The sequence below is a fragment of the Lagopus muta genome, chromosome 21, assembly GCF_023343835.1.
Source record: "Lagopus muta isolate bLagMut1 chromosome 21, bLagMut1 primary, whole genome shotgun sequence".
NCBI classification, from domain to species: domain Eukaryota; kingdom Metazoa; phylum Chordata; class Aves; order Galliformes; family Phasianidae; genus Lagopus; species Lagopus muta.
This window is the reverse complement of record NC_064453.1, coordinates 952631-976662: the sequence shown is the minus strand read 5'-3', so window position 1 is coordinate 976662 and position 24032 is coordinate 952631. Positions and strand designations below refer to the sequence as shown.

At 46.7% G+C, this 24032-nt stretch overlaps 3 protein-coding genes across 12 annotated transcripts in view; 1 reads left to right on the top strand and 2 right to left on the bottom strand.

Annotated features, from left to right (window-relative positions):
* MEGF6 (multiple EGF like domains 6) overlaps nucleotides 1–7944 on the bottom strand; it is a 35331-nt gene extending 27387 nt beyond the window's left edge. For 4 of the 9 annotated variants that reach the window (XM_048967888.1, XM_048967889.1, XM_048967890.1 and 1 more), the window contains exons 1-2: nucleotides 4620–4806; nucleotides 3753–3990 (exon numbers count right to left, since the gene is read on the bottom strand). In XM_048967888.1, the coding sequence (XP_048823845.1) occupies nucleotides 3753–3957 (205 nt within the window). In that variant the 5' untranslated portion in view covers nucleotides 3958–3990; nucleotides 4620–4806. Of the gene's footprint in view, nucleotides 1–3752; nucleotides 3991–4619; nucleotides 4808–6192; nucleotides 6663–7838 lie in introns of those variants that run through there. The other 5 variants (XM_048967880.1, XM_048967885.1, XM_048967881.1 and 2 more) reach the window with 4 other exon arrangements.
* TPRG1L (tumor protein p63 regulated 1 like) lies at nucleotides 7551–10807 on the top strand. Its single transcript, XM_048967927.1, is given in 8 exon segments — nucleotides 7551–7781; nucleotides 7864–7955; nucleotides 8242–8418; nucleotides 8680–8833; nucleotides 9541–9730; nucleotides 9733–9803; nucleotides 9806–9939; nucleotides 9941–10807. Coding segments are annotated over 8 exon segments (1062 nt in total). The 5' UTR covers nucleotides 7551–7565; the 3' UTR covers nucleotides 9969–10807.
* Nucleotides 10808–10920: 113 nt separating this feature from the next.
* On the bottom strand, nucleotides 10921–23823 carry WRAP73 (WD repeat containing, antisense to TP73). 2 transcript variants are annotated; one of them, XM_048967923.1, is made up of 12 exons: nucleotides 23651–23823; nucleotides 22944–23096; nucleotides 22268–22384; nucleotides 16347–16419; nucleotides 15719–15822; nucleotides 15251–15337; nucleotides 14655–14789; nucleotides 14486–14563; nucleotides 13455–13560; nucleotides 12416–12541; nucleotides 11769–11969; nucleotides 10921–11477 (listed from the first exon to the last, which is right to left on the bottom strand). In XM_048967923.1, the coding sequence occupies exons 1-12, from the start codon at nucleotides 23717–23719 to the stop codon at nucleotides 11368–11370; spliced, it is 1359 nt and encodes a 452-aa protein (XP_048823880.1). In that variant the 5' UTR covers nucleotides 23720–23823; the 3' UTR covers nucleotides 10921–11367. The 2 variants fall into 2 exon arrangements, with proteins under 2 accessions (XP_048823880.1, XP_048823881.1); XM_048967924.1 differs by having other exon boundaries at nucleotides 11778–11969; nucleotides 23651–23822.
* Nucleotides 23824–24032: the final 209 nt, after the last annotated feature.

Genomic DNA, 24032 nt, shown 5'->3' with positions numbered 1-24032 from the left:
CTACAAGCAGACACAGCCCAAACTGCTGCACCGTATGCTGTAAGCCTTGCTGCAGGAACAGAGAGAGGGGCGACTCTTCCCTTCATGTTCTGTATAAATAAGCAGCACTGTTACGCTCTGCAGACAACGCTGTCAGAAACGTCAGAGCTTGGATTTATCAAAGCCTTATGAGATTTCCTTCCGTCTGAAGCATCCGTAAATGCAGCACAGAGCTCTCCCAATCCCAGGACGTGCAGCTCGCCAGGACCTCAGACAAAGGATGCGTGCATGGGGTGGATCTTCAAAGCACAGAAAAAACAGTCAGTGTGTCAACAGCGAGAGCAGCAGCAGCCTCTGAGCTCTGCCATAAGCCTTGGCTTTTCCTCTCAGTCTATAAATACCTCTCTATAACGGAGAGAATTCTTCTTTGACACTTTCATATAATGGATCAACATAAAAATGCAGTGTCTTGGCAGCCCGCTGGGGCTTCCCCTGGGGAGCCCAACAAACGTGCCGCTGTTTGATGGGGTTTTTTCCTCCCCACTCTACAGCCAATGCTGTATTTCACAGATGATTCCCAAAGGAAAAAAAAAACCCTATTCCTGCTTTGCTGGAGCTGCAGAGGCTTCCTTCAAAGATCCCAACCCTCTGCAGCGACCTCAGCTCTGTAAGCTTATGGGTGTTTGTTGGCTTTGGTGCCTCCCCAGAAGGAGGGCAGTCTGATATAGGGCTCATACATCTCCCTGCAGCCCCTGACAGTAACACAAACCCCATGATTGCGCTTGCAACCCGAGCCACCAGCTCTCAGTGCTGCCCTAAGAACACATGGGAGTGATTTGTCAAAGATGTTATTATATACAAGCATAAATAAAGCAAATTCAACTGTAAACACAACAGAAGTAGGAGAATCCACACGATGTCTGTCTGCTGAGCAGCCCTCCTTGGGCTGATTCTCTGCTGTCTATAGCTTCAAAACCAGCAACATGATGGATCCCCCAGAGAACTCATCACACCAACCCACACATCTCCCAGGTGCTTGCATTAAGCTCATCCAGCCATGGCCTCATTGGCAGGACCTTAAGGATCAGTGAGAGGGCAGAATATGACTCATGGCATTGAATGGACGCTGGTAACAGCCTGGCACAGAACTCTTTGCTGGGTAGCTAAGACTTGACAGCACGTTTTCAGGAGCAGCAATGATAGAGCAGAATGCCCTGCTATTGACGTAAGACACAAAAGCTCAATGCCCTGCAAGAGCTGGTCTGGCACTCAGGTATTTCAGCTAACTGAGGAGCAACAAGAGCCAGCAGGAATCCTCCACTGAGCATCTTCCAAAGGTCAGCAGTGTTGGCTGCCGGCTCCTGCCAGCAAACATCCATCCTGGGGCTGGAACAGAGTCAGCAGCGATGAAATACCACAAAGGGGATTACAGCTCAAGGAAATAAGGGCTGAGAAGCAGAAAGCTGGGCTGTGACAGGTCAGAGCCGTGCTCCTTCCAGGCACTTGGCAAGCTCAGGCTCATGAGCAGCACTAATGCCAATTGTAGCTCTTACTGAGGCTTGCTCAGCCAGCACAATGGCAGCAGACATTTTGTCCTGGACAACTGGAGAGTTCCTGGGAAAAAATAATCTTTCTCCTCATCTCTTTGTCTCAGTATAATTAAGGTCAATACTACAAAGTGTCTGAGGGGGGGGAAGCTCTTTGTAGGGCTCTCAAGAGCTGCAGAAGTGTTTGTAGTACAAGATTGTCTCTGTACGACTGCTGATTACTGATCTCATTATTTAGACTTCATGACAAAAGCCACTTCTGTTCCCAGATGGATAATAGGTGTCAAGAGCAAAAACCCACAGAAAGGCACGGGAAGAAGTTACAATAACAAATTACAGCCCATTTGTGCCATCCTTGGTGTTAGGCAATTAATAATGGTGGGATGAAGCACCGCAGCGCTGCTGAAAACAAAAAGCAATGCTGGTTAGAGGATGTTTAATGAGCACGTTTTGTGTTGTCCTCAGCAAGTTCGTTGCCAGGCCACAAAAGACGTTTATCCACGCTTCCTTTATCTCTAACCAAGGGCTCATGGCTGCTTGTTCCTTACTATATCCACAGGTTTCAATTAAAAAGCCTAAGGTGAAAAGAGGGATCCCCAGATTGCACGCATCTGGCGCCCAGCAGCTTCTGCTGCCCTGCAATGCAACGTGCTCACAGGCACAGCGGTGTGCAAGGGAAGGCACAGCATCCCCTGGGCTCCTGAGACCCACCTCCCCCTCCATCCCCTGCACACTGCATTGCTGGCACAGCGAGGGAACCCAGCGTCCCACCGCTCCCTTATGAGCACACACAGCACCACAGGGCCCTTTGATCTCAGGCAATCAGATTAAGGCCACGGAACAGCAGCTCTGACCTCCATCACCAATGACTCAGAACAGCTCTGGAACACGGGAGCCAAGAGTGGGTTTGGAGCTCCACTCACATTTAATCAAGCCATTTAAATCTCACCCAAAAAAAACCCAAATTCCCTATTGTAACATGCATGGGTTTCTTGGCACCTGCAGCAGGGCTGCCTGCTGCTCCAGTGCTGAGCGGAGGAATTTCAGAAGTAGCTGGGATTTTATTTGGCGAGGCTGGGGGGACAGAAAGGAGGTTAATATGCACTCACACACACCAAACTAGAAACACCTGTTGGCATTGGGGGCAGTTTTTTGGCTGGTTTATGAAGACTGAGGGTCTAACAGGTGTCCTTGCAGCCAGTGGGAATGTAAAGGGGGGTACAGAGGCCCCACAAACACTAAATTATGCAAAAAGCAACGTGTGCACAACTACACACTGCACACGCATCTGTGTGCACAGGTTTAACAACAAGAAACAGAAGTCCCACAAAATTAAGCACAGGTGGGAGGAAACAACCACAAAAATGGAACATCTCAGCTCAGGACAGCCAGGGAAGGCTGGGTTCTTCATTCCTTGTACGGCTGGATGTTCTACACAGGATGCTCTGCCCAACCAGCACATGGCTGGATGCTCCACAAGTGATAGTAACAAACCTCTTTGCTGGCTGCAGCCACCCTGATTTATCTGTGGGGCTTGCCAAAGGAAAAACAACAAATCTGCCCCCAAACCTGCTTGCAAACAGCAGCGTCCCGACTCCTTGGCTGCTGGAGGAGAAATGCTCTGCTTCATTGAGCCTGGCTGTTATTAATGGTGGAATCTGTCCAGTGAACTGGCAGCTGAGGAATAATTGCTGCTATTTAATCTCAGAAACAGATTTTAAATTGGCCTCATGGACTGCAGAACCATGGAAGGTTCAGCTCAGCATCTCAATGCCATCCCAAATCGGTGCTGGGTTCTGGCTGGGCTGGAAATCCCTTGAGCTGAATGCAGGGTTGGTGCACACCTCCACTGATGGAGGATGGGTTGTTTGTTTGGGAACTGGAGGCATCTGTAAGGGAAAAACCAAAAGCAGACAAAGCTGCATCTCTGGGATCATCCAAATATGTGTCACCTTCTGTGTGGACCAGAGAGTGAAATGGAGCTAAACTGCAAGGAAGGCTGAGCAGCCCCACTTCTCTATTCTCACCCAGTGAAGTGCAAAATGAACACACAGAGACTGAACGCTCAATTAGGCTTCTGAAATCAAAGCACCTCAATAGGGCCACAAGCAAGGCTGTGATTTTTCCAGGGAGACACATTTCTTAAAACTCATTAAATGTGGAAAATATGTTATATTTCCCAAAGATTTGGTAAAACAAAGGCAGAATTGAAGCTCGGATACTCACCTGAGGCCACAGATCCTGCAGACATCCCTTGGCACAGCCACACTGCCTGCATTGGGCTGACTCTCAATGAGCACAAAACGAAATCCTCTGATGTGCCAACACTCTGCATGCATTCCTCCATTCCCCCAGCACTCAATGATTCATTTCCTCCACCCGTCCTTCCTACACCTTCTCCATGTCCAGAGCCACCAGCAGGAGAAGCCATTCCACCCCACACTGCTCTGGGATGAGGATCTTCCTGCACAGAACCACATCCTTGATCAGCCCATGACCTCCCAGCCTTGGCCACCCACAGGACCTGAGCACCACCATGGCTTCCCCATGGCTTGGCAGGGGACATTGGTCCCACTGGGGCATCACAGCATGGATGTGCCATTGGAAAAGGGATTGAGGGCAATGCCACTGCAATTCCCTGCCATATATACAGATATCCACAGCCTGACCTGAGCAATCTGAATACGCTCTAACCCACACAGCTGGGAAGCAAGCACTTCTGCCTGCTTTGCAGAGGATTACACTACAGCAAGCACAAAGGAGCAGGAAATCCACCCACTGAATGCACACATCCCAGGCTCAGGGTCTTAGCTTCAGACCTCATTTGTGCCATCGTTTTGCTCACAGCACTGCAGCACCAAAATCGGCTGCTGAGGGCCAAAACACAGAGAGTGAGAGCGAAGGCTGAGCACCGAGCCCTGCAGCACCATCCATCACAGACAGCACTGCAGGGCTGGGCAAGGAGACGCGATGCAAACTCAGGGTTTGCATGGAGCAATCCGGAACTCCCAGCAGCAGCACTGCTCTGTGCTTGACTTTAAGTTCTCAATAGCACTTGGCAGCAGGACGCAGCAGCAGCCATGCAGTACTTACAGAGCAGGCAGGCAGGGTGCCCTGGGCGCTGAGCCCAGTAGGCACAGCAGCGGTGTGCGGCGCGGCGCTGCAGGCGGTTCAGCTGTCCGTACCCGGCGTGGGACGTGGTCCTGTAACAGCAAACAGCAATGGGCAGTAAATCTGACCTTTTTTCCTCCTCACCCCACTGTTATGGGGTTCCTTGGAGCGGTGCAATGGGGCTGAGGATGCTCTCCGCTGCTGGGATGGATCCGGAGCACAAATAAATACAAGCCGTGCTTTTTTTCCCTGCTGTGCTTGCACAAACATCAGCATGAAGATTGAACTTCTGAAGCTTCGCTGGCAGAACATGAAAACTGCTCCAGCACAGCAAAAGCAGACAAACAACAACAAATATCTGGCATGGCCAGTGAAAATATTTATCCCAACTCTGCCTGTTTGGTTCTGTGTGCACGTTTCTGCAAACAGAGCAAAGCAAGGGTGAGCCATTGCTCCCCACGAAGGAAACCCTCAGCATCCCTCTGTGCCAATCAGCAGATGGAGGCACAGCAGAGAGATGCAAAAGCAGATCCCAATTTCTCTACAAGCTGTCAGCAAATCCTGGAGGGGGGAACTGTGGTGGAGAAGCAGTGGGATTTAGTGTCACAACTAAAGGGCCGAGGGGGCAGGTGTGAGCAGAGCCTTTGATGTCCTCTTAAAGGACAGACTCTGTTTGCTCCCTTATTACCACGACACAGATATCATCACGGCAGTAATTACAGCAATTACACGACAGGAAGAATTCCTAAACTTGAGACTGAAAAGCTGCCTCTGGCCAAAGATGCTTCGTTGGAATTATTGCTGCTATTCCATACAGGCTTGCAACCGCTTGGTGGGGCCAAAAAGCAGGTGGGGGGCAGGAGGAGCTGTGGATATTGCAGCTGGGCTTCTGCACTCCAAGGAAGTTTTCCAAAGCAGCCAAATGATTAACAGCAAACTGTAATGCTTAATTGGAAAGGAAGGGCTGCCCTGCCCCTGGAATAACAGCAAAAGGAGGAAAAGAAAGAAACAACGGGAAGCAGGTGTGCAAAGTGCAATGCAAAGCACAGCTCGGAGTTGAACTGTTTGCACAATCACTGCCTCTTGTGCTCAAAATAGCAGAAGAGCATCATTAGCTGGGTTTGCTACTGCTGGTTGGTATTTATATACATACACACACACACACGTGTACAAAATGAACTTGTGAGATCTCTGAAAAGGCGACACACAAAACTTTTGTTCCGTAGTATAACAGGAATGAGCTGTGAAATGAAGGAAGAGAATAACGAAGGCTACATTAAGCAGAGGTCCAGTTGTGGACACCCCTCTCCCCTAAGTTCCTACACTTGGGCCATGAGCAGAGGACGACCTGACTGCATTCCCTCCCATTCAGAACAGAGCATTGCCTCCCGCAAGCAAAGACTGTGCAGATGTTCGAGTTTCCCTTTACCTCTCTGTGCTTTTGGAATACATTAAAAAGCAGAAGCACAGCACAACCCCTCACCACCTTGCACCCTCAGCTCTGAAATGCAGCCCCCCAACCCCAGGACAGCACCAGATGCCTTCTGCTACTCACATGTGGGGCTGCAGCTCAGTGCCAGCAGCAAGGGAAGAGATCCACAGTGCAAGGATGAGCACCAGCATGGGAGCCTCCATGGCAGTACCTCTGCAGCCTTACTGCTGGGGGTCACAAATGGAGCACATCCACCCCCCTGGCTGCTTCCTCAGCTCAGTGCAGTCCATGGGAAGCTGTCACAGCACGTGTCAGCGCTGGGTGGGAGCCAACAGCAAACCTGGCTTCTGGTGCTGCAGGGAATAACAGTGACTTCTCCTCCTGGCAGCTGCTTCCTGACATGATGTGAACCTGTAGTGGTTTCACAGAGCTGGGTCCTGTCCCACTGTGCAGCCCCATGAGGTTGGGGGGGGCTGAGCTGCTTCCCCCCAGGTCAGCGCCTCACACTCAATGCTTGCTCCTTTCTCTCTGTGTTGAGGGGCAGAAATCCCTCCCACAGTTGTGCCCCAGCCACACCAGAGGAGGGGGAAGACCTGCAGAACAGCAGCAAAAACAACATTGGCTTTTTTTCACCCCCAAGAAAGAGTTCTTATGCAGTGCCCAAAGTCAGCTCCCAAACACCCCTTTCCAACACACCAGGAGGGATCTCACTGAGATTTGGTCTTCCAATGAAATGTAACAGAAAACAATCCACCTCTGCCCAAGGAGACTCTGTAAAGCTGGGGAGAAGGTGCAGAACCACAGTGCAAAATGAGCAGTTCTGGAGGAGCTGGGGAATAGGATGGGAATGCTGCCGGCCTTCTCCTACCACAGCACTCGTTCTGCAGGGAAAAGCACCCCCGGAGGAGCTGATGGAGTTCTGCCTGAGCTGAGCTTTCCCAGCTCCATCAGAGTCCATGGAATCATTAAAGCTGCAGAAGACCTCTAAGACCATCAGGTCCCCAAAGGAGCACAGCGAGCTGCAAGCCGGGACAGCAGGACGGGACAGGGAGCAGCAGGGAGAACGTGAATGGGGAGAGAGGACGGCCGTGAGGCGCGAGGTGAGGCGGCCTTCAGCACACTGAGCTGCACGTGGGAAGCATCGCAGCCACGCGAGCCCTTCGGTCAGGCACGAGGGAGCTCGTGCGGGCACCGATCCCGACGGACGGCAGGAGTAGAGCGGTGCCGGCAGCGGCTGCGCTTTGAGCGGCTTTCTGCACACGATGGGATCCGCACGGGAGGCGGGAGCCCGAACTCAGCGCCGCTGCAGCGGCAGCTCCGGACCCTGCAAACCGCGAGCTGCACGAAGCCACGCGCCCGCCCGCTCCGTCGAACCCCGCCGCGCTCTCCGATCCCCTCCCCGACGCGGGGCGGTGCAGCGCGGCTCGGCCCCTCCCGCTGCCCGCCCCGGAAGGCGGCGGAGCTCCGTTCGGCGCAGCCCGGCCCTTCTCGGCGCGATGCTGCAGCTCCGCGATCCGGAGGAGGGCGGCCCGGAGGACGAGGAGGCGGCGGGGGCGGGGGGGGCGGCGGGGGCGGGGGGGGCGGCGGCGCTGCTGGTGCCGGGGGGTCCCGAGCCGCCTTTCTCCGCCGCCCCCCCGCGGCAGAAGCTGCGCCCGCTGAACGTGCGCACCGCGAGCCGCGCGGGCCGCCTGAAGGAATACTTCGTGTTCCGGGTACGGCCCGGCCCGGCCCGCCTCGCCTCCGGCCCGTTCGCCCCGCTCTCCTCTCACCTCTCGCTTTCTCGCCCCCCCGCAGCCCGGCACCATCGAGCAGGCGGTCAGCGAGATCCGCGCCGTCGTGATGCCCACGGAGGACGGCGACGTGGAGAGCGTGTGGCTGCTGACCGAGTGAGTAGCGCGGGGCAGCCGCGGCTGTAGCGCTGGAGGAAGGCGCTGCTCTCTTCTGCGTGCTCAGATGCAGTTAATAATTTACTGGCAATTATGTTTTCTATGTTGTGCCATTTCTGAGCCGGGATGTTCAACCTCTTCTCAGGCCTGGTGGTGGGAAGCGAAGGCTATGATGGAAAACACAGCAGTGCCGACACTTGGCTCTGCTCTCCATCGCAGCCCTTGTATCAGACAAGCTGTTACATGTTTCCAGCCAGCTAAAGCTCCACGTTCCATTTCTTACCAGAATCGACCACTGGAACAACGAGAAGGAGCGCCTCGTGCTCATCACCGACCGGTCCCTTCTGATCTGCAAATACGACTTTGTGGGCCTGCAGTGCCAGCACGTCACCAGGATTGCGCTCAATGCCATTGACACCATCTCTGTAGGAGAGTTTGAGTTCCCACCCAAATCTCTGAACAAGTAAGTTGATGCAGTCCCAGTTCAGTCCCGTGGCTGTCAGTGCACACAGCTTGAGCTGGCAGCCTTTGCCCTGGGACAAACCATGAGCTCTTCCTATTGCTGCTGGTCGCCAACTTTGTTTATTCAAATTCCATCAGTGATAAAGGAGCTTGCTGTCTTGAACAGCTACAAACCAGCACCACAGTTCCTGGCTTTAAGGAGGCCTTTTCCAGATCTCTAATGGAGGCCATCCCATATTAACCCTGCTGTCTTCAACACCAGGAGAGAAGGAGTTGGTATCCGCATCCAGTGGGACAAGAGGAGCCGTGCATCCTTCATCAACAGATGGAACCCTTGGTCCACCAACGTCCCCTACGCCACCTTCACTGAGCACCCGATGGCAGATGCTGACGAGAAGGTTGCATCTCTCTGCCTGGTAAGGGAATCAGCTCTGCTGGTCTAGAATTCTAGATGGCCTTTGCTATTGCAGGCTGGGTACTGCATAGAGTGGGTAAATCAAACAGGAGCAGTTAAATCCAACACACAGCTGCATCTTCCTGTTCTCTGCATCTCAGCTCTGAAGGGCAGCTGAAGCAGTTTTTGCCAGCTGGTTTACTCAGAGTGGAAGCTAAACCTTCTGGAAGTGCAGAGTCCTGTAAAACCCAAAAGAAAATGGATCTTGATGTTATTCCTGCTTTCATTTACCTGGCAGGCAAAGGGCTGACTTTTGTCTGGCACTTCCACCAGTTAATTAAACACATAACATCATTGCTAATGCAAACCTTCACTTGGTAGCTCTCTTTTTTCTTTCAGTGGTTGCTCTCCTCAGATTTACACTTTGCAATAGAACATTACAGCAGTTTAACTCACTAGTGTTAATGCAGGAGAACAGCAGAAGAATAAGATGGCTACTGATAGCTTATTTACATATCTAGCCAACGTTTGCTTGTAAACAGTGCTATATGACATTAGTCATAATTATCAGAACGTAAAGTTTATTGTGGAATGTGAGATTCACAGCAACGAGAGCTTTAGTGTTGACCCTTTACACTTTTAGCAGCCTTCCCTATGAAAGCAGAGGGATTTGTAAAACAATGGGGAAAACATCACAGTGATTTATTATTATTTTTTTTAATCTTTCAGTTGGAAAACTTTAAAACTCAGCTCATCCAGGCCGTGAAGAAAGCTCACAAGGAATGGCCACTGCCAGGAAGGGCCAACGGGGTCCTGGTGCTGGAGCGGCCTCTTCTGATTGAGACTTATGTGGGATTGATGTCTTTCATCAACAACGAGGCCAAGCTTGGCTACTCCATGACAAGAGGCAAAATTGGGTTTTAAAATGCACAGCATTTGGTCTTTTTAAAGGGAAAGTGATTTTATGTTAGGCTCCTGGGGAGAACCCTGCCTGGCAGAATATTTGGTAAGTAAAGCAAAGACATTACAGGAAGGAAGGGGGGTGGGTGCAGAACCAGCAGTTCACAGGAGGCCCTGGTTGTTACAGAGAGGAGGATGCACGGTGCAGAGTGAGCTGAAGCAGACACATTGGTGTCATGCCTGTATTGTGTAGCTAACTAACAGCCCTTACACAGGGCCAGCAAGCAGTGCTGTTTTCTCTTCCATTTCTAACTGCACATTCTTCCCTGTTAATCTGTGCAATCAGAACCTGCTGCAAACAGTGCCCAAGGTCCTGTGCCACAGGACAGTTGTACCCCAAATCACGTGCTGTGCTGGGGACTGACCTGTATTGCTTAAAGAGGTTCCAGTGTCTCCCAGTTACAGAGATCTTAGCTTACTGATGACTGACACACAGCTTTCAGGACTCATAACAGGCATCCTTTAGCAAGAGAGCCAGCAACTGTTACAGCTGTACTGCTACATGTGCTCAGAAGCAGGGAACGTGACCTATTTCTTTGTCAGCAGGCACATGGCTGAATATGAATATATATCATTGCTTTTTGTAAAAGTAGCTCCTTCCTCAACTGAATCTGACTTGCCATTTCGTACCACCTTTTGCTGTAACCACAAAGACTGAGAGAATTGCCAAAAGCATTGCAAACGCTTGCCTTCAGAGCTGCTACCTGTAGTAACCCTACTTTGGTCACATTTATATTCATAGCAATTTTCTTACATCCACTCTAGTTTGGCACAGCAGCAGCACGAGGCCTCCTAACAGAGACAGACAGAACTTTAAGCACTGTATGTCAATCTGGATTTATACATTCTTATATTTAACCTCATCCAAGCCTCTGGTACTGAATTTCAGAAGCAGGGGAGAGATGCTATAACCACAAGTGCTCACAGGGTTACTGCAACAAGCTTTGTCATTGTCTGTGATCTTCTATAAACATGGTTTTATGGGAATACTTGTCTGCACAGCTGCAATGCTGAATAAATACTGTGCTGCAGCAGCTTTTTCTTTTTTGAGCTTGATTTGTGTTTCTGAAACTCACACAAAGCTGAAATGACAGTGGAATGCAACAAGTTGCACGCACCTCTCAATGCATTCTCTAAGGTATCTGCTTCACTGTTACCTTTCAGTAAAGTTAGATGTCCCCAACTTATTCTTCATTCATTTTGCAGAGACTCAGGCTGTCGAATTAATGGCATTTTTTTAGTTAGAATCATATTAAGTCTGTAATTATCAAAATATTTATTGGAAATTATCAAAGTTAAATAATATCTATACATTATGTACATTCAGCTACAGTGTTAGAAAAAAAAACACTCCATAGTTCACAGAATTAGCAAGAAAGTTCAATTACATCAAAACTGAAGTCTTCTTAAAAATCCAGACTTTGTTTTCCACACTTTAGATGCAACATCATTCAGAAACACTCACAGCACCTTATGGATTGGAGTTTGATTAAGCTCCTTCAAATAAATAACTTATAAATAAAACACTTCAGATTGGGGTTTGACCCCTTTCCTCATTCTTCCTCAGATTTGTGAGCATTTCAATGCAACTGAGAGTTATTTCACTTCTTCTCTTCCTAAGTAACACACACACAAGTTATCCTTACTCAGAAGTGCCATGGAATCTCCACTAGGATGCCAGCAGAGAGAAACAATCTGGAAGTCACCTGCAGGAACAGCAAGAAGCACCTCCTTATTCCAGTCCCCTTTTCCTAGGTAAAAAGCCACATGCACTGCAAAACAACCATCCCTCCCACCTTAGAAGCTTTAAACAGGGCGTCTGATTTTGTTACTGTGCAGTGGAGACCAGCACAAATAATCTGCAGTCTTTTTCTGAAAGACTGAAAGACCTGTTTTCAAGGGGCCATAAGCCAAAGCTAAACCTTTACTTAATTTGGCCCCAGCATTATTGTAAGTGGAAATAAAAAGCTCACGGCAGCTTGCAGAGGGCACTGTACCTTCTTTACCTTCGGTTGGCACTTGTACTGACACACATCCAGCTGGGGACCACAGGTAGACTTTGCTATTTCCTGTACATAAAGCAAGTCGGGGCTGCCGTGGGTCCCACTGGAAGGACTGGATGGCACACAGCTGCTCCAACACTACAAACAGTTTCAGTTTCTGAATGTCCCAGATCCAGACAGCATTAGGAATGTTATCTGACAGAAAGAAAGGGGAAATCATTTGAATACCCAAAGGAAAAACAGGCCTCACAGCCTTTTTAGAAGTACTCAGTTTGTCTTCCAGCCATGCCGCTGTTTCTTACTGAGCTGTTCAGCCATGCTGCTGTTAATGGGCTCAGCCTCCAAACCACAGCTTTTGCATCCTGACATAAACAGCCCTCAGGCCTGTCAAAGGGAAAACCTGAGTGTCAATGCCATGATCACGTGTCAATCAGAAGCCCCACAACAGGCTGTGAAGAGCTCTGCCTTCCAAGGCACACTGAAAGCGGAGCAGGAAGGAACTGAGCACTTCCTTTTCCAATCCAGTGGCTTCATATACATGTGAAGCATAAAGAGCAGGTTATTTAGTATAAAGGCAAGCTCAAGGTAAAGCACATATAACAAAAAGGTTTCTCCTTTAACAGAGGACAGTAGGAACTTACCATTTTTGGTTGCCAGGAAACAGTTATCAGGACTGAATGCCAACATCCCAATCCCCATTTTGGGATTAGCCCTATCAGCAACTGGTTTGACGTACTGGAAAGAGACTGGCACCTGGGAAATGTCATCTGGAATTGAAAGAAAAGTATCCTACTAAGCGAGCCTGAATGGACAAAGCATTCAACTCCAGCTGCTAAAAACAGGACAGTGATTTACTCTCCTGCAAGATGCTCCTATTAGAAACTAATAGTGCTTTTTTTTTATTTTAACATCTTTCTATGAATAGCTTTCTGTTCTTCTCTCCTACAAAAACTTCAAAGGACTGGAAACCCCACATCTGAGATTAAACTATGAAAAATAGGTAAGATCAAGTTTTCCACCATCTTTTAACTTTTATTCCAACCAATACCATATAGACCAATACCAGCATATATAAACCAATATATACCAGCAATATAAACCAATACCAATGCAAGGCAAAGGTGGATACTGCTACAGTACCAAAAAGTAAGAACAGCAGAAAAATACTAATCATACATTGTCTTCCATTAGTTCAGTATTTCAGAGTCCCTTCTAAAACAAACAGCAAGGCTAACACCTCCTGATGTTATTTTATAAACCACTGGAACTGCCACATGCTGTAAGATTCTTAATTGTTAATCAGGTGCTGCAGTTAAAGCAACTCCAAGGCATGAGACAACATTGCATGGGTTTCTGCAAATCATAAGAAATGCAGTATTCAGATAGTATTAGTATTCTAAGCCACTTGGAGATGCATCTGCATTTCTATACTGCTATTTCTCCTGTGCCCAAGCAGTACAAGAGAGCTGTAACAACAGCCCAGTGATCTTTAGAGTGCCTTCAGAGTGCAGCATCCTCTCTAGCAGGGTGCTTCTGCCCTGGAGCTCTTCAGTTAACTCAGGAGACTCGAGCAGAGCACCCAGAGGATCCATTCCAATATTAGCATTTACGTAACATTTATTTATAGAGTGATTTCAGATGGCAAGCTCAAGTGTCTTACTTTACTAAACCTTGGCTTACATTTACTTTGTGTGCTGAAGACAGAACTAGCCAATGCTCTTGTCGGAGGGAAAGAAAATCTCTCTGTTTCAACAGATGGGGATTTCTCCACTTCTTTATACACAATCTACAAAGAAACAAGTGACAGTTCTAAGAAGGGCCTGGGAGAGTTTGAACTTGGGCTATTAATAAATATCCACATCCCACTAACTCGAGTGTTATACACCTCATTTCCAGGTGTATGACATCTCAGCATCCCCAGTTCAGTGAAGGAGCGGGGCTTCAAGTAGGCAAATACTGAATCCTGCATTCTGAATTATTTGCTCATTGGAACCATGATCAAGAAAACTCTTCTGACAGATAAATGCATCTTGAAGTCCATGAAGCATGAGTCCACCTCATTTAATATTCCTGAAACCTACATCTGGCAGGGCAATAAATTATTTTCATTATAATGGGAACATAAAATCATTTGTTTAACAAAGAATCTTTATTCTTAATATTACCATAAATAAGCACAAAGTGCAAAACTGCAGGAGCAAAAATATTTTAACAGCAGGCCTGTAACTTCTTATCCCCTAACAGGATAAAAAATGCCAACTGTAATTCTTGTCTGTGTGGTAGAGGCTAGCAGAGTTGTTTCCGTTTGTCTTCCATTACATGTTCTATGCTTCACAGGAAAATAAAAGGTCATTTTTCATTTAAGAAAAGCTGTGTTGTGCTGAGGTGTGATCAGTGGATCGTGATCCACATCCTCAGATCTCTAGGGCAGTCACCACCTACAGTAAGACACACTGACACGTGGCAGCAGTCCTTGGAGAATCTACTAATGCTTACACTGATAATCAAAAGTGTACCCAGAAAGTTTGAAAGGATTCCTTTATTTTTTCCTTACAACTTCAAATATTCAAGTCCCCCAAGCACCATTTAGAGCTTAGGAGGGGAAAAAAAAGAAAGCCTCCAGGATGAAGTGGATTTACTAACATCTTTGGAAAAAAGAGCCACACCAACCAAGTGCTGATAATGATTCAGCAGTTTGCAGCCATACTTACAGCCTTTGTGTTACTAAGAGTAGCTGGATGTTCAAACTCTGTGATCTTTTTCCACGTTACATGGTTCAAGATACGCACCTAATTCAGGAGGATATTGCAAGACAGAGTGGTTACAACACGATTCTGCAAGTGGTTTAGATAGGTTTATTTTCTCTTTTCCATTTCTTACCTTTTCATCATAGCTGCCAATTGCCAAAAATTGGCTGCTGGGACTCCAGGCAATGGATTTTATGCCTAACGACCATTCATAAGCCTGGTATGTGGACAGCAGTCTGCCATCAAGGGAGTACAGCAATATTTTGTACTGAAACAAATTGATGATTTGGTTTGGTCCTATTGCCCATAACTCCACAGCCATCAGAAGACACTTTGCACAGGAGATAACGTTTAAATATTCCTAACTTCTTGGGTCACTACTTAAATTCTCATGCAACATAAAGTAACATTGTCTTACAGAATAATTCTTTCCTTATTGATCTGATTAGCAGCTTCCACAATGTTTATAATCAAAACTACAAATACATTTTCATATAAGTTAGATGTCAATAAGCTATTTTATCATCATCAAGGACCCACATAAGTTTGACATACTTCTTAGGATGCCCATTACCTACACAGGTGTCACATTCTGAAATGTTTCTTTGGAGTTCAGCTTATCTTACATTTGTTTAGAAATACAACACCACATTTTATCTTAGTTATTGCTTCATACATGGCAGCTATAAAAGAATAACTTAAATTCTGAATTCATCTTTCCCCTCATACCTCAAGACATGTATCCCACACTGCCAGAACACAGCCATTGGGAGCCCACTCAATCCCAAACAGATCTTGTGTTTCAGTGTCAAAATGCTGCCCCCAAAAGAGAAAAACATCATTTGAAGCATAACACTAACAAACACTACATATGTAATCCTCAGTTTCACCCTTCCAAATGCTATCACAAATATAACAGTCTTTCATATGCAGCCCAGAAACGTACAGTTTACTGCCACTACAGTTCATATGAGGGGTTGTTTGTTGGTTGTTTCTTTACACACATAGCATACACAGCTTCCTCAGCCGAAGCCCTCTGCTATGGAAGTATGCTGCAGGCCAGCAAAGGAGCCAGATGCTGGCTAGAAAATACACTGCCAAGTCTACAATCAGAGTAGCAAAGCGATGGTGTTTAAAGTAGCGTGCAGCAGATGCTCGTTACCTATTCAGAAGCAGGGCAAGGCAGACACTTCTTACCCTCAGCAGCTGCCAGTTACTGCACACAAAGAGGCTGACAAAGTCCTTGCAGTCACGTCTTTCTGCTACTGCCATATAGCGGCCATCCTTGGTGAAAGCTATTCCTGCCAGTGGGACAGAAAGCTAAGTCAGAGAGCAAGGCAGAGTAACTGATGATTGGCCAAAAAAGCAGACGAAGCAGTTAATTTTGTTTAGCTGTGCAAGTTAGTTATGCAGCTACTAGCATCCCATCAACTTCCAAGTGTCAGTTCCCATCCCCTCTCTTATTTTCTATGTTGCCATCATCTCATACAAGGTATTCTTGTACACAAACCTCAGGCATCAAATTGCTAACTGCAGGTCTGATGGGAGCCACCCTCTTTTCAAGTGACAGATAATGAGGAAAGGCACTTCAGATTTGTGCTTTTCATCACCAACATACTCAGCTTAATCTGACACCTCACAGGACCCATCAGAGAGGGAGCACCACAGAAAGCCATGCAGAACAGGCACACAAACTGGTTACAGTTCTGTGCAAGGGCTGAAAACTCAGATCCGAGGGCAGCAGTCACAGCTACACCCAGGTACCCATCACAGAGAAATGCATCAGTGTTCAATCCCATACCTGTGGGAAATTGGTGACACTTACCCTGCTGACAAGCTTTGGGATACTTGATGTAAGATACAGATTTTGTACACAAGGACCACACAGTTATCCGCAGCTGTTGAGAAAGACAAGGAAGTATTTGCTTGTTTTTGTAGATTAAAAAGTTGGTACATACCCCCCAACCCCAAAACCTAGATCAACAACGCAAAGTAGATTCAGTGCATGGTTTAGTTCAGTTTTGCAGTTATTCTGCATAGCACAAAGCTGTAAGAAAATCTGGAAGGAATTCTTTCTGCACTCTCCTCAGTGAGCAAGGACACTTATTTCTAATTAATATTAAAGGTACAGGTGCAGAACACCAGGATGGACAGCAGCACTTCACTGATACTGAAGATGGAGATGCACTCTGTGTTAGCTGGGTTCGTGTTCATAACATGTTGCCAATATCCTTTTCAGCTGGAAAAATGATTTCATCACAAAACATGGGAAAGAGATGAGAAATCACTGCAACTCACGAACGCTGTATCTTAAGCTGAGTATAAACCCAGATCTGTTTATTAACTCCTAACCACATGCTCAGCTGTGATGCTGATTTGCACTTTGTTCTTCCTTCCTCAGCCACCCACAAGAAGGCAACGCTTCAGAACTGAGAGAATTAGAATTAAAAGACAAGCAAAAGCAAGGCATTAAGAGCCATATCTGTGGTATTTCTGGAGCCTCGTGCACCCACAGAACATGAAAACTGCAAAGAAGGCAGTCAGCTGCAAAACAAGCCCCTTCACAGCTCGTCAAGGTCACAGCCTGCATTCTGGAAGCTCTGCGTTGCCATCTGCAGATTATTCAATTAAAAACAAATACTTACTCTCCCTTAGCAACGGCAGCCACACCAGACATATGTGCATTAATCAGTATGTCATGTGAACCTTTGCATTTATATCTGGAGCAAGGAATGTTTCCAGGGTATGTTTTTCATCCCATGTTTTCCTGTATTTTTATTGCACCAAGGTAAGAGATTCTAGATAAGACACAGGTAAAACTATTTTTGCAATTAAGATCCATGGGCACAAAACCATCCTTCCCAAGTCCACTGAACAACAACATCAGTTCTGATTCACTACATAAATATAACTTTAGCACCATCTACCATTCAATCACCCACCTGCATCCAACACAGATCAATTACCAGCAGTGATGGGGAAAAGTTTCTGTTGCTCTTTTTCTTGTGTTTGTCCTCAATAAACATTCTCCTTTCTCTGAAGCAATTGGTACAATTCAGTGGTGAGAAATGGCCCCAAGGAAGCATCCTGTGTGTTTGTTCTTACCTGGTAACACCGGAGCCTGTGCACTGCAGTGGACCTTAGAGGCTTTTTAAACTGCTGACATGAATCATGCTTTGATGTTGTGTACAAACCAAGCTACAGATCCCTAACACTGCCTCTCTCCAGAAATGTGAAGAGCAAAAGAGCATCATTAGCTGATTTTACTAATTTTTAATACATATTGAAGAAATTTATGAGACTTGAAAAGACCACACACAAAACTGCTGTTTTAAAAGGTAACAGGGAAGAGCAACAACCATATCAGATTCCAGTCGTCTTAAGTCCAAAGTTTTAAAAAGCACAATTGGGCTACTGTTTAATGCTGCCTTTATTCTCTCTTCCTTTATTTAACAGCTATGAAATTACAGCTAGACATCTGTAGTGCCACCTTAAAGTTTAAGGGATCCCAGTGGAATCTGCAAGATGAACACCATTAATCAAGTTTTATCACCACAACTGCTCACTTCCGGACATACAAAAATACAGCATTGTTAGTCTGCTCCTCATGCAAGATTTACTTTAAAAATACCAACACAATGCCTACTCACATTCTTCTATAGCAACTGCAATAGTGATATGCTGCTCGCTCCTATTAATCGCGGTGTTAAATGCACTTGCTGCTGTTCCTCCCTTGACCAAAACAAGCAGCACACACAACACACATTCTACAGCCACTTAATACAAGCTTAGCAGCTGCAAGCTTTGAATGCTGAGGTCTGGATTGTCATTTTTCCTGACAAAGGCATCCAAGTTCACACTTGTGTTACCACTTGGCTCCAGCCAATTCACCTGGCCCGCTGTGTGTCACACGCACTGCTACTGCAGACCAAACAGACTGGCTCCAAGGCTTAGAAAAGGCAAAGCCTTACTGCTGGAGCACACAGGAAGAGGGGAATCTCTCAGGGAGAAACAGCTCAGGGCGTGCAGAGCTCCTACTGTTACCTCTGCCTTGCCTGAGGCTCAAACAATTCAGCTGGGAGTTCTACTATAACTTCATCACAACCTCCTGTCCAAGCCACACAACACAACCTAAAAAGTCTGGGACTGGTATTAGAAACTTATGAGAGCAAAGTGTTTTGATCTCTAAATTTAGAGATTCTTTTCAGTTTTTCAGTTAGTCTTCAGTAAAAAAGTTTCCCTAAACTGGAAGTTACAGTGTCTACTCCGTCTGTGGCCCTCAGACCTGCCTTACACAGGCTAACAATGCTTACAATTGAACATGAGGAAAAAGGGGAGACCCTTCACCTTCTCAGGTGGAACTGAAAAATGATTCCACAACCCTAGCCAAGCTGCCAGTGAAACCTGGCCTGAGGAGGATTATTTCACAGCTAGCAGAGATAACTGAGAGACAGAAACAAAATGCAGAGGATGAAAAAAGAAAGCAAAAAAAGCTTTAGAAAAAGCACAATAAACTGTGCTGTTCCTATTTATTCAGAGTTTGTGGGGAAGGAACAACAGCTTTCACAGCAGAACAGCTTGTGGTCGGGTCAGAGCACGGCAGGCATTTCTTACTGCCCGTTTTGAGGGTACTTTCTCTTTCCTTACCATAAGTTCCTAGATTAACTGGAGTTGTCAAACCCAAATCCTAACAATAATGGTGTCTGAGAAGTTTTCAGCTGTTGTTTTGCAGTGGAAAAAAAAAAATCCAAACCAAAAGCAGAAGCATTTTTAAAATAGCCTAAAAACAGCTGAGAAAAAAAAGCATTTAGATGGTAACGTGATAAACAGTCTGCAGTGCTGGGTTCAGGACTACGTCCAGTGTTGACAGCTATAGGCAGGTGTAAGACTGGTGATTTTCAATAGATAAAAACACACTTTTAAACAACCTTGCATCTCAAATGACTGTCAACTTTTGTCCCAGACTTGACTGGGTCACAAAGCCTCCTTACATAGCACTGTCTGTCAGCACCGGATTTCAGAAGATTATTCAGAGCGCATTCCTCGACAGAAAGCATTTTTCAACCAACGCAGCCATTTACAGTTACTAAGGATTAGCTCCAATATACACAGAAACACACACAATTTTTTCTCCCACTGTAGCTCCAAGGAAGCTTCTTAATGCTTCAGTACTGAAGTGGAACTCAAGAAACTACAATACATGAAATTCCAAAGCACAGGTCTTAAGAGAAATGCTCCAGAACAATGCAGATGATCTCCAACCACCTACCACAAAACTTCCAAGCCTGGAATAAGTTCCATTTGCTTTCCCTGTGTCTTTTATCTGCAGCTCTTGTTTAAACTCTACATGCCTGTCATCCCAAACTTTGTGTGGGAAAGAGGAACGATACCTGGAATGACATCTGATAGGACAGGACAAACTGATAACATGGACTCCTCCAGCAAGCAGCCTGCTGTGCCAGATACACTGCAGTGTTTTCAGCAGAGGAAGCACCTGCTACAAAATACAGTAGCAAACAACAGCTATGGGACAAACTGCTTTCCAGGGCACTACACAAATCAACAGCACTGACATCATACTCCAACTTTCTCAGATTCCAGTCTTCTGTGAGGGAAAAGAACAGAGCCCATGTATGCTTCTGGTCATCAGACCACACCACTGAGCTCTGCCTTATGTACCACACTGTTTGCTGGGGTGTTTATGTAAAGGTTTAGATGGTTATCTGTACCATTCTACATTACTGCACCCCGTGTAATAATGTTAGGACTCACAAGACCTACACAGTGATACAGAATTGTCTGCAGCAAGATGACTACATCTGCATATTTACACTAACATTAGAAATTAAATACCCTGGGAGCATCACTGCTCATCTCAAAAGACAACAGAGTCAAAATGGATTTCAGAACACGTCAGAATTCTCGTGCACTCCTCTTCAGTTAGAAACTGCACATGATGTGACTGGTGGTCACATTAAAAAGAGAAAAGATAACAGCACTCACTATAGATGTTACATAAAAATGTAAAGATGTTACTGCAAAAAAATCTGACTGCAAGTCACCCAATGAATACGTTCCCTGTTGCACTAATAAGCAAGGATTGCTAGAAATAAATTAGTATAACCATATGCTTAAAGAAGTCTCTAGTAGAAATGACTTCAATTTGCAAGCTTACAATGGAGCTCATATGTTAACTTGAAGAATTACAAGTATGAGTGATTAGTTGGTGCTGTTTGAAAATGTCAAGCTACCAAAGCCAAACTGCACTGGTTGACAGGGAACCAGAAGCCCCCCCAGGCAATCCCTGAAGTTCATAGCACACATAATACACCAATATTAAGTATCTTGACAGTTTCTGTCCTGAGTACTGCTAACGCCTGTCCCAGCAGACCATGGATTTACATGCTATAGAGTAAACACAACTCAGACATCGGCATTACCCAGGCAGCTGTCTGACAAAGCTAATTTAGCAACCTGTTTACAGCTGGAAAGAAAACTTATCCCAACACAGATGCCAACTTGGCAAAGGCTTAATGAAATCCTTTAAGGTCAAACCAAGTTCTGTTGGGAGGTAATAAATACTTGCTGGTCCACCCCCACATGAATGTGCCATAAGAAACTCATTCGTAGCACATAGCACCAGGCTTCAGTTTGGGTTACAGGGACAACACCACTCCTGCCTGACTGTCAGGCATGTCTTCAATGACTTAGAGTTGTAGCTCTGGACTCACGTTTATTTTAATCACTATCAAGGTGATTGCTGCCGGAGAAACTCAGGTTTAAATTCATCACTCCACAAAATCCACAATGTAAGAAGTTGAGGGGAAATAGAAGGAGACTGTTTGACAGGCAGAAAATCCCTATCTCAGCCAGCACTGAAAATCCTTGCCAGGGAATTCCACCCTGTATGCATATTTCCACACAGGTTCCCTTGAGAGCATCAGTTTTTACACTAACTCCAGTATGCACACAGATAACAAGCCCCCCACCTGCATCCCACTGATTGATATTTGGATGGAAATCTTGCTGTGTAACATCCAAACTCTAGGCAACAATGCATCATTTCAAAATCCAACTAGTTCTGAAAAAGTCAGATACATTACACAGAAAAATTTCTCACATGTGGTTCCCAGCTATTTTCTGGCCATTCGATGTACTGAATTGCATCAATCATCAGCTAAAAAGGTGGAGAGTCAGACTTCCACATGCCTTCCAACGTGTCCCTCAGTGTACAGCATACACAGAGTGATCTGGGCTCTGCACCTTAGTGCAGATTCCAGAACACAGCTCTTAACTGCTTACACAGCTTTTAATTCAAATTTCACAAGTGCTTCTACCAGCAGCCATCTGACATTTGTCACATCAAGCACTTCTGTAAGCATTTCCCAGTTAACCTAAGGCTATGTTTTTTTTAATTCAAAAGCCATTCCTGGATGTTTGTAGATCTCCCTGAACTACCAACATATTTGGTTACCAAAACTGCTTTCATAAATGAATGTTATTCCTACAGTTAAGCACACAATTTTATTTAAGTTAAGAGTCCATTTTCTATCTTACCAAAACTCCAGAGAATAAAACGTTAACACAGTAACATCTGAACTGGAACTAACATAGGTTACATTTGGGAATACAGGAAAACTGTTCTTTACCACCACTACAGCTTTAAGAACTTCAGGTTATTTTAAGAGGCAAAGGGCAGACAGTAACATCTGATACCATGGAGAGTAATCATGACTTCACACTTACATGAAACTCCGTTGTATTGAGAATGTGACGACCATCCGGACTCCAACATGAAGCCACCAATCCTGCTGACCCTTCATCTATCTTACAGTGCCAGTCTGGCTGCTCCAAGGACCAGACCTACATCAGGAAGGAAGGAAAACAAGCAGGCACCAAACAAACGGCTCATCAAAACCTCTCCTTGCAAGAATACACTTCAGCTGAGAAAAAGCTCCTGCATCACCGACCAGAGAGGGCAAGAAACCTCCAAGCCGTGGCCATGAAGGACTGGCGTTGGATTCCACTACAAAAGTAAGCCTCACAGCTCTGTGTGTTAATACAAATTGCAAACTAAGCAAAAATATTTGACAAATACTGAGTATATCCAGCAATTGGGAAAAAAAAAAAAAAGAAGAAAAACATGCTTTAGACCATTTGGCAAGTTTGCATGTATTTGTTTCCTGCTGAAATAAGAAAATTCTAAGATCCTTTCTAGCTTTGGTTTAAATTAGTTTACTATGTATTTTCATTCTAAGTTCGTTTTGAAACTAAGAGGTAGGTCACAGCTTTATAAGTCATAGCATGCTGCACTACATATCATCAATAACATTTTCCATTACTTTAGCAAAAGCATTGAACTGGTGACTTCTGTTCACACTCACAGCACACACAAGTCTACGAGAGGACTCTGGGTCCTTACCTGAACAATCCCTCGCTTGTACATGGCACACAATATGAAAAGAGAATCAGACGACCATTCTATGTACTGAATCTGGTCCAGGCAAGTGTACAGCTGAAGGATCTGCAGGGTATTCACATCCCGAATGATCAGCCGGTACTGCACACAGGAAGCCTGAGCACAAGCAGGAACACAGCTGGGTTGGTGCATCAGCCCCGGATCTGAGCAGCTCGATGTGCTGCACCCCACAGCGCTGTACTGGGCAGCATTCACCCTTAGAAAGGCTTCACACGAGCTGTGCTCTAACACAAACAGTGGCTTAAGCCAGTAGGGGGGCCTATAGTCATTTCAAACCCGAGTTCATTAGTTGTATGGCTGCTTGCTAGGCACGACTAAGCCTACTCCTCCAAAACACGATTCCTCGTCCCGTCGGAACGCCACTAACCTTTTAAGCGTCGGTAACTGAGCGCTGTGCTGACCGCAGCCCACGCCGTTACAACCAACCGGACGGACCGACCGACCCGCACGGCTCCCTGCAGGCCCGTGGCCGTGCGGCACAGCCGCTCTCCTTGTTAACCCCCACGGGAACGGCACCGCCCGGAGCCCGTCCCAACGGGAGGAACCGAGGCCCGCTCCCGGCCGCCACCACGCGGCCCACGGGCGACCACCGCCCGGTAACGCCCGGCTCCACCTCAAGGCCCCGTCCCGCTCCTCAGCCCCGCTCTCACCAAGCACTTCCCGTCGGGGGAAAACCTGCCGAGCAGCCCGGAGAGCTTGAACAGCTCCGAGAAGTCCATGGCACCGCCCGGACCGGCACCGGGAGCAGCACCGATTCAAACCCGCCCGCTTCGCCCGCCGCGCCCTGACCCACACCTTAGGGCGGAAGCGGGCGGAAAGTGCGGGAGCTTCCGGTCTAGACAGCCAATCGGGGCAGGTGGTGCCGCGCGGCATGCCGGGGGTCGTAGTCCGGGCGGCGCGGGCCGTTTCTCTGTCAGGGAGCGCCCGGCGGCGGGAAGTCCCCGCGAGTGAGCAATTATTATGCAAATGAGCTGCGTAATGACAGCGGCGCGTTCCCAGCGCGGGCTCCGCGCCCTGCAGCCCGCCAAAGTC

Bases quoted from the DNA above. Each gene is read 5' to 3' on its own strand.
- WRAP73 (XM_048967923.1), bottom strand. From the start codon at position 23,719: ATGGACTTCTCGGAGCTGTTCAAGCTCTCCGGGCTGCTCGGCAGGTTT. The intron at 14,564-14,654 runs GTAAGAAATGGA...CTCCTGAATTAG, and splicing joins TTGGCAGCTATGATGAAAAG to GTGCGTATCTTGAACCATGT. The intron at 11,478-11,768 runs GTACAGTGCCCT...CTGTTCCTGCAG, and splicing joins GCCAACCGAAGGTAAAGAAG to GTGACTTCCAGATTGTTTCT.